Here is a 12,893-nt window from a genome sequence, read left to right as displayed (position 1 = left end):
GATAGATATAGACTTCTATATACCAAAATGATCTCGGCGAAAAAAGAAATTCATTTCGCCATGTCCGTCCGGCCGTCCGTCCGTCCGCCCGTCCGTAAACACGATAACTTGAGTAAATTTTGAGGTATCTTGATGAATGGTATGTAGGTTCCTGGGCATTCATCTCAGATCGCTATTTAAAATGAACGAAATCGGACCACAACCACGCCCATTTTTTCGATATCGAAAATTTCGAAAAACCAAAAAGTGTGATAATTCACACAAAAGACGGATAAAGCGATGAAAATTGGTAGGTGCGTTGAACTTATGACGCAAAATAGAAAATTAGTAAAATTTTGGACAATGGGCGTGGCACCGCACACTTTTGAAAGAAGGTAATTTAAAAGTTTTGCAAGCTGTAATTTGGCAATCGTTGAAGATTTCATGATGAAATTTGGCAGGCAGGTTACTACTTTACTATATGTGTGCTAAATAAAAATTAGCAAAATCGGATGGCGAACGCGCCCACTATAAAAAAAAAATTGTTTAAGTAAAATTTTAACAAAAAATTTAATATCTTTACAGTATATAAGTAAATTATGTCAACATTCAACTCAAGTAATGATATGGTGCAACAAAATACAAAAATAAAAGAAAATTTCAAAATGGGCGTGGCTCCGCCCTTTTTCATTTAATTCGTCTAGAATACTTTTAATGCCATAAGTCGAACAAAAATTTATTAATCCTTGTGAAATTTGGTAGGGGCATAGATTCTATGACGATAACTGTTATCTGGGCGAAATCGGTTGAAGCCACGCCCAGGTTTTATAAACAGTCGGCCGTCTGTCCTTCCGCTCGGCCGTCAACACGATAACTTGAGCAAAAATCGATATATCTTTACTAAACTTAGTTCACGTATTTATCTGAACTCTCTTTATCTTGGTATATAAAATTGCCGAAATCCCACCATGACCACGCCCACTTTTTCGATATCGAAAATTACGTAAAATGAAAAAAATGTCATAATTCTTTACCAAATACGAAAAAAGGGATGAAACGTGGTAATTGGATTGGTTAATTGACGCAAAATATAACTTTAGAAAAAAACTTTGTAAAATAGGTGTGACACCTACCATATTAAGTAGAAGAAAATGAAAAAGTTCTGCAGGGCGAAATCAAAAGCCCTTGGAATCTTGGCAGGAATACGGTTCGTCGTGTTACATATATAAATAAATTAGCGGTACCCGACAGATGATGTTCTGGGTCACCCTGGTCCACATTTTGGTCGATATCTCGAAAACGCCTCCACAAATACAACTACCACCACTCCCTTTTAAAACCCTCATTAATACCTTTAATTTGAGACACATATCGTACAAACACATTTTATCACAAGTGGGCGGTGCCACGCCCATTTTAAAATTTTTATCAAGAGTCCCAATATCAGTTCACACATCAAATTTCAACATTATGGGTGTATTATTTACTAAATATTCACGTTTTTGTGTTTTCCATAATGTTATATATATAAAAAGTGGGCGTAGTTATCATGCGATTTCAATACCAATCTATTCTTGGTCCAGATAAGCCCGTATACCGAATTTGGTGAAGACATCTAAAAATTTACTCAAGTTATCGTGTTAACGGACGGATAGAGGGACGGACGAACATTGCTTAATCAGATTTTTTTCGATACTGATGATTTTGATATACAGATTCCTTTATACTTGTACAACTAACCGTTATGTTATCAAAGTTAATATACTCTGTGTGCAAAGCATATTTTAGTATAAAAAATATTACCATAAAATTTTTTCAGTGTATAATCATGATCATTATTAAGCATAATACTTAGTCTAATCCTCAACTGACAAAAAAATCAGTGTATAATAGCGCGTAACTGAAAAAGCCGCAAGCCGTCTACAAGTCTATTAATGAAATCTCAATGCATAGAGAAAAAACTGGCTTAACTAATAAAATTGAATATCATTGTGGCGTTTTTTTGTGTATGGCTAAGTTAAATCTAAATAAAATATGCATAAAATAAAATACAACAATATCAACTCGACCAAATGCTGTGAGAACATAATTAAAAAAGAGATAATAAACAAACCAAAAAAAGAAAGAAGAATAATCAATGACAGGTTTACACTTTTGGTGTGGAAAATGTTACCAGGTGTTAAAGTTGTGAGAGAAATACTGGAATTTCCGGTGGATTGTGACAACATTCTAGTATAATAAGAAGAGTTCGCAGATTCCAGAGGAACTCGATCGTTTTTGGTTCTATTACAAATTGAATATAGAAATTGATAACAATATAATTGAGACCGATAGGAGGAACAAACAAACGCTGGAATCTTCTCAATAGCATAACTTAGGCTTTATAGCATATATTATTTTCTTTTCTTTTCTCTCAGATCTGTAGCTATCTTATTTATCGACGGATGAGTGAGGACAATGAGGACCTCACATAGACTGAATGAGTTCATAGTCTTACCCGAAGTTTAGTTAACGACCAAACTGAAAAATCCTATCAAAAACCAGGACGTATGTTATAAAATAACTCTGTCCTCTTAGAAAATACCAGAAGCTTTCTATGACCTATGCCACTTGTTGCTTCTAGATCTGACAGCTGTATCCCTCCTAATAGCTGGAGTGTTAGTCTGGCAAGCGCATGCTACAAGCACAAAACGTGCTCGATCGTTTTCTCCTCAAACACGCACTTCCTACAGCTGCTATCACTGACCAAGCCTTTTTTAAAGGCATGTGACGCTAGAAGGCGGTGCCCAGTTAGAATACACGTCATGAGTATACAGTCCTATGTTAAATGGCAGAGATTTTTCCAAATTTTTCTAATAAGTGACCGTTTTCTCCATATCTCCATATCTCCATATATTACAATTTAATTGAAGAATAGCAGCAATCGCACAATGAGCTCTATTTGACGTTTACGTTTTCACCGAGCAACAAACCCCAACAACAACAAAGGTGCGGCGGATGGCGGATATGCTTACTTCCGGTGCCCTCCCGTCGACCAAAGCTCTTGAAACCATACTATTTCTTCTTCTATTCACATTTATGGAAAATGTTCTGCTCAACGCAATCGAACCTTGGAGGGACTGTCGGCTTGGGCATGCTTAGGTCCTGAAGCAGGTACTCGATATATCCATAAAGTTAGACCACATAATACCGCCCCTTGCTGGGAGAACAAACTTTCGACGAAGATTTCAGAGCGGGCAGGAGAGGGCAAATTGCATGGAACCGGGAAGCCAAGAAATGTCCATCTTCTCGGACGGCTCTAAGCCGAACAACAGTGTCGGCAGTGGAATATTCTCAAAGAAGCTCCATATAAATAAGGGCCTACGCTTACCAGACCACTGCAGTGTTTTTCAAGCTGAGCTTACGAGTATAGGTATCTGGGAAGCTACTCTCTTTCTAATCAACCTGGCGGTGAATAGCTCTGTTTTAATTTTTTCTGATAGCCAAGCTACCTGCGATGTAGTGATACAGCGTCACTAGTAGCGCCAAAGTGCCGGGAAACTCTAAACAAGCTAGCTGATAAGTGCAACCTGAGCATAATAAGGATCCCAGGCCACAGTTATATCTCGAGAAACAGCGCTGCTGATGAGCTAACAAGGGAAGGCACCAGCTTGCAAACAATCAACTCTGCTGGCTGAGTTGATCCTCCTATGAATACTTACAAGCACTGACTGGTATCTCAATTCACGGAAGAAGCTAACGCAGTATGGGCCATGGAACCAACATGACGGGTGTCCAGGCAAATCTGACCAAAGCTGCTCTTTACCAACTTTTCGCCTCCATTTTTGAACAGGTCGTAGTCCATCACTATCCGGCACCTTGTTATTCTTTAGACGGACTATTGCCATTTCTACTTGGCATAGTCGGGAATGTATGTGTATTTCGTCATCAGATATTGGGGTGTCGATTTTGTCGTCTCCATAGCTGCTTATCAATGAGGAGAAGTCCTCGCTACACAACTGAAGCGCTCTCTGAACGTCGGAGTATGACCCAGGAGTATATGAAGATCATCGCACTCACGCCGTTCTGCTTTATGTTTCATTCTTTAGGCAGCGTCCTTTTTTAACAAAAGAGCGTGACATTTCCTATTGTAAATTGCTCTTAATGATCAGGTTGGAAAGCTGAGTAGAGTAATCATCAACAGTCTGTTTCGCAATAATCTTCTCGACGGCAAACTATCCTAGTGTAACGGCGTATCCTTTTCTTTAGTGCACAGATGAGTGCTTGTATGGTCTGTGACAATATTTGGCCCTCGTATAATTGGCACAATCAGTGTGGTTTTATACATGTCCTCACCCACGACGTGACGAAGACAACCAACCACAACCCGTATGGGGAAATTAAAGATAGGACTGAGGCTGAATTAGCCGACTGTAAGATCATAGACTCGATGGTGTCCGTCTTTACAAAGGCGCAAATTTATGTTATATTGAAAAGCCTCACCTTTTTGCAGAGCACAGCGATATCCTCGCTTACAGACAAGAACAATATTACTTGGCGGCGAAGTCTCTTTTCCAACACGTAACCAAGACCATGGCTCTGAATGCGGTAGACTTCACATGGCCCTATTTTCGTGTTGCTTTGCAGCATCCATCTTACTTCCTGAATGGCGGCGATGTTAGCCTATTTCATTAGAAAAATTTTATACGTGGCAGCTACGTAATTTAAATTTTAGTTTTCTCATAAAACAATCCACGAACATAACCCTAGCTTCACCCAAAAGAAGGAAATCTTTAAAATTAATATCATAATTAGTTAGCGCTTAATCGCCTACGCTATTTTGGGCATTGCGTAGCAATTCCCGCTGGGGTTCCAAGTGGAATCAAATCTGCCTCTTCCAACTAGAATGTGGTCTCTCCTTTCCTCTGCTTACAAATAGTTACGGGTGTCGTTAAAAATAATTTCCATTTCCGTAACATGACCTAGCCGTCCTTTAGCTTTTATTCGCTGCACTGTCTTCATATTTTCGTAAAGATAGTACGGCGCATCACTATTCTTCCCTCAATCCGCGCCCAGGTGCATAAATCTTCCGGAGAACTCTTCTCTTGAACACCAAAAGAAAAATCTCATATCATATCCAAACAATCCATCATTCCGCGCCATATATTAGGACAGATATGATGAGCGAACTGTAGAGCGTGATTTTTGTTCGTCGAGAGGTTATTTTACTTTACCAATTGCTTACTCAGTCCAAAGTAGCACTTTTTGGCAACTGTTATGCTCTGTTTGATTTCTAAGCTGACATTGTTTTTACTATAAATGCTGATTTCCACATAACTGAGGTGCTTCACAATCACAAATATATATCCATCAACAGTAACGTGGTTGTCAAAGCGTGAGTGTGCCGGCTTTTTCTTGAACGACAGCAAGCACTTCACCTTGTCCTCATTTATCTTTAGAATCGCGGCAACAATTACGGGATACTGGTCGATGAACCAGCACTTGGGCCAGAACAAGAGAATACTCTTTTAAAAATATGTAAGTGCAGGACTTTTGACAAATTTGACTAAAAAGTACGAGCCGGACCCGTGCGCATCTTGCGCAACTAATATAAAAGTCTCTTATCAAATATCAACAAAAATCAGCTGTTCTATCAATCAATTAAAACTTACAGCTTGCGCTGTCATCTAGCTATGATAGCAACTGCCACTAATGCAGTGCAAATATTCACAATAGTGCCATAGTACAAATAGATTTCTTAGTGTACTCACAATCGTTTATTTTTATAAGCTTTATTTACTTTCACTTGGCTGTTGTCTGTAATCAAATCTTGCAAGTTAAATTTGATACACTTGATTGAGCTGAAATTTTGCACATATGTATAACTCCGATGACAATGCAATATTACTTTGTGAGAATTCGATCAATTAATCGATAACAGAGTTATAGGTAAAAATTTGTATTCACAAGGGAATTAAAGCCTAAGTCCTCAAGAACGCAGGTAACTGCGCTTTGTTTGAGTATGCAACAAACGTAGAAGTTAGGCTGTTATCGCTAAATGTTGCAAACTTTTCTGCGAACTTGATTTTGTTTTACAGATTTTTGGCGATAGAACAGAGCAGAGATCTGCAATGAGTAGTTGTAAACTGAACGCGACATAGGCAAAGTCACAAGAAAACATGATTTTAAGTTAGTTAACACTCGAATAGAAGAACTTGACTGTTCAAAGATGACTTCGAAGAAAACTTGTAATATTGATGTATTAAACGAAATGAATAGGATGAGAAACGTTACAAATAACTAAGTAAATATTACATAACAATATTTTACCCTACTAAAAATTAAAAAAAAATGCATATTTAAATTAAGTTTAAGAAAAAAGCTTTTCTAAGAACAAGCTTCTTACTTGTTAATAAAATGAACTAAAAAGTAAAAAATAAAATTAAAGAAAACAAGTAAGGAAGGTTAAGTTCGGGTGTAACCGAACATTACATACTCAGTTGAGAGCTATGGTGACAACATAAGGGAAAATAACCATGTAGGAAAATGAACCGAGGGAAACCCTGGAATGTGTTTGTATGACATGTGTATCAAATGAAAGGCATTAAAGAGTATTTTATGAGGGAGTGGGCCATAGTTCTATAGGTGGACGCCATTTAGGGATATAGCCATAAAGGTGGATCAGGGTTGACTCTAGAATGCGTTTGTACGATATGGGTATCAAATGAAAGGTATTAATGAGTATTTTAAAAGGGCGTGGACCTAAGTTCTATAGATGGACGCCTTTTCGAGATATCGCCGTAAAGATGGACCAGGGGTGACTCTAGAATGCGTTTGTATGATATGGGTATCAAATGAAAGGTGTTAATGAGCATTTTAAAAGGGAGTAATCCTTAGTTCCATAGGTGGACGCCGTTTCGAGATATCGCCATAAAGGTGGACCAGGGGTGACCCTAGAATTTGTTTGCATAATATGGGCATCAAACGAAAGGTGTTAATGAGTATTTTAAAAGGGAGTGGGCCTTAGTTCTATAGATGGACGCCGTTTCGAGATATCGCCATAAAGGTGGGCCAGGGGTGACTCTAGAATTCGTTTGTGCAATATGGGTATCAAACGAAAGGAGTTAATGAGTATTTTAAGAGGGAGTGGGCCTTAGTTCTATAGGTGGACGCATTTTCGAGGTATCGCAATAAAGGTGGACCAGAGGTGACTCTAGACTTTGTTTGTACGATATGGGTATCAAATGAAAGGTGTTAATGAGTATTTTTAAAAGGGAGTGGGCCTTCGTTTTATAGGTGTTAAAGGTGGACCAGGGGTGACTTTAGAATTTGTTTGTATGATATGGGCATCAAATGAAAGGTGTTAATGATTATTTTAAAGGGGCGTGGGGCTTAGTTCTATAGGTGGACCCCTTTTCGAGATATCGCCATAAAGGTGGACCAGGGGTGACTTTAGAATTCGTTTGTGCAATATGGGTATCAAACGAAAGGAGTTAATGAGTATTTTAAGAGGGAGTGGACCTTAGTTTTATAGGTGGATGCTTTTTCGAGATATCGCCATAAAGATGGACCAGGTGTGACTCTAGAATGCGTTTGTACGATATGGGTATCAAATGAAAGGTGTTAATGAGTATTTTAAAAGGGAGTAATCCTTAGTTCCATAGGTGGACGCCGTTTCGAGATATCGCCATAAAGGTGGGCCAGGGGTGACTCTAGAATTCGTTTGTGCAATATGGGTATCAAACGAAAGGAGTTAATGAGTATTTTAAGAGGGAGTGGGCCTTTCTGGACCAGGGGTGACTCTAGATTTTGTTTGTACGATATGGGTATCAAATGAAAGGTGTTAATGAGTATTTTTAAAAGGGAGTGGGCCTTCGTTTTATAGGTGTTCGCCTTTTCGAAATATCGCCATAAAGGTGGACCAGGGGTGACTCTAGAATGAGTTTGTACGATATGGGTATCAAATTAAAGGTATTAATGAGAGTTTTAAAAGGGAGTGGTGGTAGTTGTATATGTGAAGGCGTTTTCCAGATATCGACCAAAGTGTGGACCAGGGTGACCCAGAACATCATCTGTTGGATACCGCTAATTTATTTATATATGTAATACCTGCCAAGATTTTAAGGGTTTTCATTACTGGAGTTGAATCTTGATATAATTTACTTATATACTGTAAAGATATTAAATTTTTTGTTAAAATTTTACTTTAAAAAATTTTTTTTTAAAGTGGGCGTGGTCCTTCTCCGATTTCGCTAATTTTTATTAGGCGTACATATAGTAATAAGAGTAACGTTCCTGCCAAATTCCATCATGATATCTTCAACGACTGCCAAATTACAGCTTGCAAAAGTTTTAAATTACCTTCTTTTAAAAGTGGGCGGTGCCACGCCCATTGTCCAAAATTTTACTAATTTTCTATTTTGCGTCATAAGTTCAACTCATCTACCAAGTTTCGTCGCTTTATCGGTCTTTTGTAATGAATTATCGCACTTTTTCGGTTTTTCGAAATTTTCGATATCGAAAAAGTGGGCGTGGTTATAGTCCGATATCGTTCATTTTAAATAGCGATCTGAGATGAGTGCTCAGGAACCTACATACCAAATTTCATCAAGATACCTCAAAATTTACTCAAGTTATCGTGTTAACGGACGGACATGGCTCAATCAAATTTTTTTTCGATCCTGATTATTTTGATATATGGAAGTCTATATCTATCTCGATTCCTTTATATATGTACAACCAACCATTATCCAATCAAACTTAATATACTCTGTGAGCTCTGCCCAACTGAGTATAAAAACACTTTTTTTTAAATAAGCTTTTATTATTGCTTAATAAAATTAACTAAAAAGTTAAAAGACTGTAAGGAAATATAACACTTTATAAGTTCATTGTAACCTTTAACGATAATTAGGTTTTTTCGTCTGTGACAAAAAAATTCCATATTGTACATAATTATATATTTTTAACATTAAAACTTTACACCTAAATTATTAAATCTTACAGTTTATATCACAGTTCTAATTGTTCTAATAAAAGCGTGTTACATTGTGATAACAAGAAAAGGAGGTCCTAAATGTTCTTAATTATACCATCAAAGTTCAAGTTTTGTAATGCAGTGACTTCCTTCTATGTGACATCTGGTAACACTTACCATTGCGAGTGTAAGCGATACGCGTGTTAGAGATAGTATGACTTTGTTGTGAACGGGGGTAGGTGAAGAGCAATATTCTGTTTATGATTTCATAGTTTTGTATTGGCATCGACCAGGTGTTGTCGTGTTGTTATTTGTAAGGCTGCATTATTGTTGTTGTTGTTGATATCTTTGCTATTATTCTCATTAATGCTGCACTTGTTAAGTTTTCAATGGTTTTTTGTTGTTGGTTCAATTAAAAAAAAAAATTCAATTGCTCTATGCTTAATTACAAACAAAAAGTGATTGTATGTTTATTTACTGCCTAATATTTACACTAAGTGCCTACTTACCTACCAACCTGCATACAAACGACGTAATTGAGTATTCACAACAAAGTTGAACTGCAACATTTCGCAATCGCCAGCGCAGCGTACAGTACGGTTTTCATCTCAAAGACGCGTTTGTTAACGGTTTGGACGGCATTTATAACCGCATTCCCCTGAATTGTAAATAATTAAAAATCCACTTCCACAAAAATCAAACAAAAATCACCAAATATGAAAACAAATAGTGACAATGGTGGTGGTGGTGGTGGTGATGATGATGAATGTGTTGCCTTCATTGGTGAATTGATTGTGACCAAAAATGGTGTGCATACGCCAATAGTAGCAAAAAAAGTTAAACAACAACAACGAAAAGTGGAAATCAAGCCTGCTGCGTTGTGCACCGATGGTGGCAGAGAAGACGTCTTTTCGGTGTGCTATGACGTCGTCGTTGATGATGATGAGGAAACACTGGAAAGGCGCCAATATGAAGTTTTGGCTAATCTATTAGGCGATAATGGACGTTGGCAAGCAATTTGGTGTTGTTTATTGTCCGCTTTTCAAGGCGCTTCCACTTTTCATATTTTTTGTTATGTTTTTCAAGTGAGTAAAGAATGTTGACTGTATTTTTGTTATAAAGCAGTTAATTAATGACGTCATTCTGGTTGAAGTTTTTGCGTTGAAGAGTGTTATATTTCTATAAGAAGCCCATTAAATATTGCTACACTGCTAAAAACTTGAGCCTTAATTTAAAATTGTTTCACACTACACATAGGAGCCTTTCAACTTGGCATATGCAATTTTGTAAAACGAGAAAGGAACAACTTTTCTTTACAACATTTGAAAAAAGCAATTTTTTTATCGCCCTATTGATAAAGGATTCAAGGTTCGGTTCGAGCTACCAAATAATTTTGCTGAGTTTTTATTTTTTATTTTATTTTGTTTAGTTACTGAGAGAGAGAAAAATGTATACAAAATTTCGCCAAATATTCACAAAAGCAAAAAAAAAAATTATAAAATTTTACAAAATTTAAAACAATTTCTGTAAAAAGAAAAAAAATGTTGCCAAATACTGCCATTTTACCATAAGTCGAAAATTTAAAAAAAAATTAAATTTTTAAAGGAAATGTCCTTCTGAGTAGCCTTTTAATAGCTCTAGAGTTTCTTGAGAGAGGGAAAAACGTTTGCAAAATTACGCGATATTGTCCAAATGCCCAAAAATTTAATTTGAACAAAAAAGTTTTAAAAAATGGTTCTGAGTAGTTGTTTAATAGTTAAAAAAAAACAAAGCTGAGAGATTTTAGTTTTTGCAAAGAACACAAAAAGTTCTTCATAATTACGCAAAACCATTTTTTCCTAAATTCAAAAAATTAAAAAAAAAATGTTAAGTCTGTTCCTGAAAAAGAGAAAAAAATTCGGATTATAAATAAATAAATTTAATAAATGTAATGCGCGATTACCTCCGAAGACATTTTTCAAATTTACGCCATGCTCCTTGAAAATATTTCCTACAAATTAGCGGAACGGGACCTACATGTTTAATATCGACTCCGAACGACATCTGCAAGGCAGATGAGTTTTCACTAAGAAGCTTTTCATGGCAGAAAAACAATCGGAGTGCTTGCCAAATCATTGACGAGGGGCGACCCGCTTTGAAAAACTTTATTATAATAAAAAAAAACTTGTTTCTTAAATTTTGATGTTGCTTTGCTTGGAACGTGAACCCAGGATCTTCGGCGTGGTAGGCGGAGCACGCTACCACCACACCACGGTCCCAGAAATAGTATAAAGCATTACCTCAAAAATATACGATCGAAAGTTAATTTGATTATCCTGGTTTAAATTCTTAGGAATAACAATTATTTGCAGATCCCGAAACAACATTATATTAATTGCAACAGAACAGACGAAAGATTTGCCTTTCCCAAAAACTATTTCGTTCGCAAAATAACAGTCTAAAAAACCTTGGCAAAAAATCACCCTAAACGATATCAGTGATAGTGAGAGAACATTTAGAAACAAGTATTAATCGCTATGAAAAACCGAATAAAATCCACAATAAATATATCTCGCTGGGAAAGCTTATTTTTGAGCTTGGAAATCGGTTGTTATCCTTGATAAACCGATTTAACTTTTTGGTTAACCTTCTTCTCTGCTTGCTGCTCATAATTGATGCCAATTGACGATAACGATGATTTACTTTTTATACTCCGCGTGCTTTGCACACAGAGTATAATAACTGTGATTGGATAACGGTTGGTTGTACAGGTATAAAGGAATCTAGATAGATATAGACTTCCATATATCAAAGCCATCAGTATCGAAAAAAAAATTTATTGAGCCATGTCCGTCCGTCCGTATGTCCGTTAACACGATAACTTAAGTAAATTTCATCTCAGATCGCTATTTAAAATGAACGATATCGGACTATAACCACTCTCACTTTTTCGATATCGAAAATTTCGAAAAACCGAAAAAGTGCATTAATTCATTACCAAAGACGGATAAAGCGATGAAACTTGGCAGGTGGGTTGACCTTATGACACAGAATAGAAAATTAGTAAAATTTTGGACAATGGGCTTCGCACCGCCCACTTTTACAAGAAGGTAATTTAAAAGTTTTGCAAGCTGTAATTTGGCAGTCGTTGAAGATATCATGATGAAATTTGGCAGGAACGTTACTCCTATTACTATATATGCGCCAACTAAAAATTAGCAAAATTGGATGCAGAACACGCCCACTTTTAAAAAAAATTTTTTTTTGAGTCAAATTTTAACGAAAAATTTTATATCTTTACAGTATATAAGTAAATTATATCAACATTCAACGCCAGTAATGATATGGTGCAACAAAATACAAAAATAAAAGAAAGTTTCAAAATGGGCGTGGCAACGCCCTTTTTCATTTACTTTGTCTAGAATACTTTTAATGCCATAAGTCGAACAAAAATTTACCAATGCTTGTGGTAAGGGCATAGCTTCTATGACGATAGCTGTTTTCTGTGAAAATGGGCGAAATCGGTTAAAGCCACGCCCAGTTGTTATACACAGTCAACCGTCTGTCCTTCCGCTCGCCCTTTAACACGATAACTTGAGTAAAAATCGATATATCTTTACTAAACTTAGCTCACGTACTTAGCTGAAATCACTTTATCTTGGTATACAAAATGGCCGAAATCCGACTATGACCACGCCCACTTTTTCGATATCGAAAATTACGATGCCATAATTCTATATAAAATATGAAAAAAGTGATGAAACATGGTAATTAAATTGGTTTATTTACGCAAACTATAACTTTAGAGAAAACTTTGTAAAATTATTATTAAGTAGTAGAGACCGAAAAGTTCTGCAGGGCGAAATCAAAAGCCCTTGGGATATAGGCAGGAATACTGTTCGTGGTATTACATATATAAATAAATTAGCGGTACCCGACAGATGATGTTCTGGGTCACCCTGGTCCACATTTTGGTCGA

At 36.6% G+C, this 12,893-nt stretch overlaps 1 protein-coding gene across 4 annotated transcripts in view; it reads left to right on the top strand.

Annotated features, from left to right (window-relative positions):
• Nucleotides 1-12,893, top strand: part of LOC137251433 (organic cation transporter protein-like) — a 224,772-nt gene that overhangs the window by 45,211 nt on the left and 166,668 nt on the right. The window contains exon 1 of one of the 4 annotated variants that reach the window (XM_067786015.1): nt 9,232-10,020. The exons of the other annotated variants lie outside the window; for them this stretch is intronic. Coding sequence (XP_067642116.1) covers nt 9,652-10,020 — 369 coding nt within the window. The 5' untranslated portion in view covers nt 9,232-9,651. Of the gene's footprint in view, nt 1-9,231; nt 10,021-12,893 lie in introns of those variants that run through there. 4 annotated transcript variants of the gene reach the window in all.

Source organism: Eurosta solidaginis, chromosome 1 (genome assembly GCF_040869045.1).
Source record: "Eurosta solidaginis isolate ZX-2024a chromosome 1, ASM4086904v1, whole genome shotgun sequence".
Lineage (NCBI taxonomy): Eukaryota > Metazoa > Arthropoda > Insecta > Diptera > Tephritidae > Eurosta > Eurosta solidaginis.
This window is presented reverse-complemented; position numbering and strand designations above follow the sequence as displayed.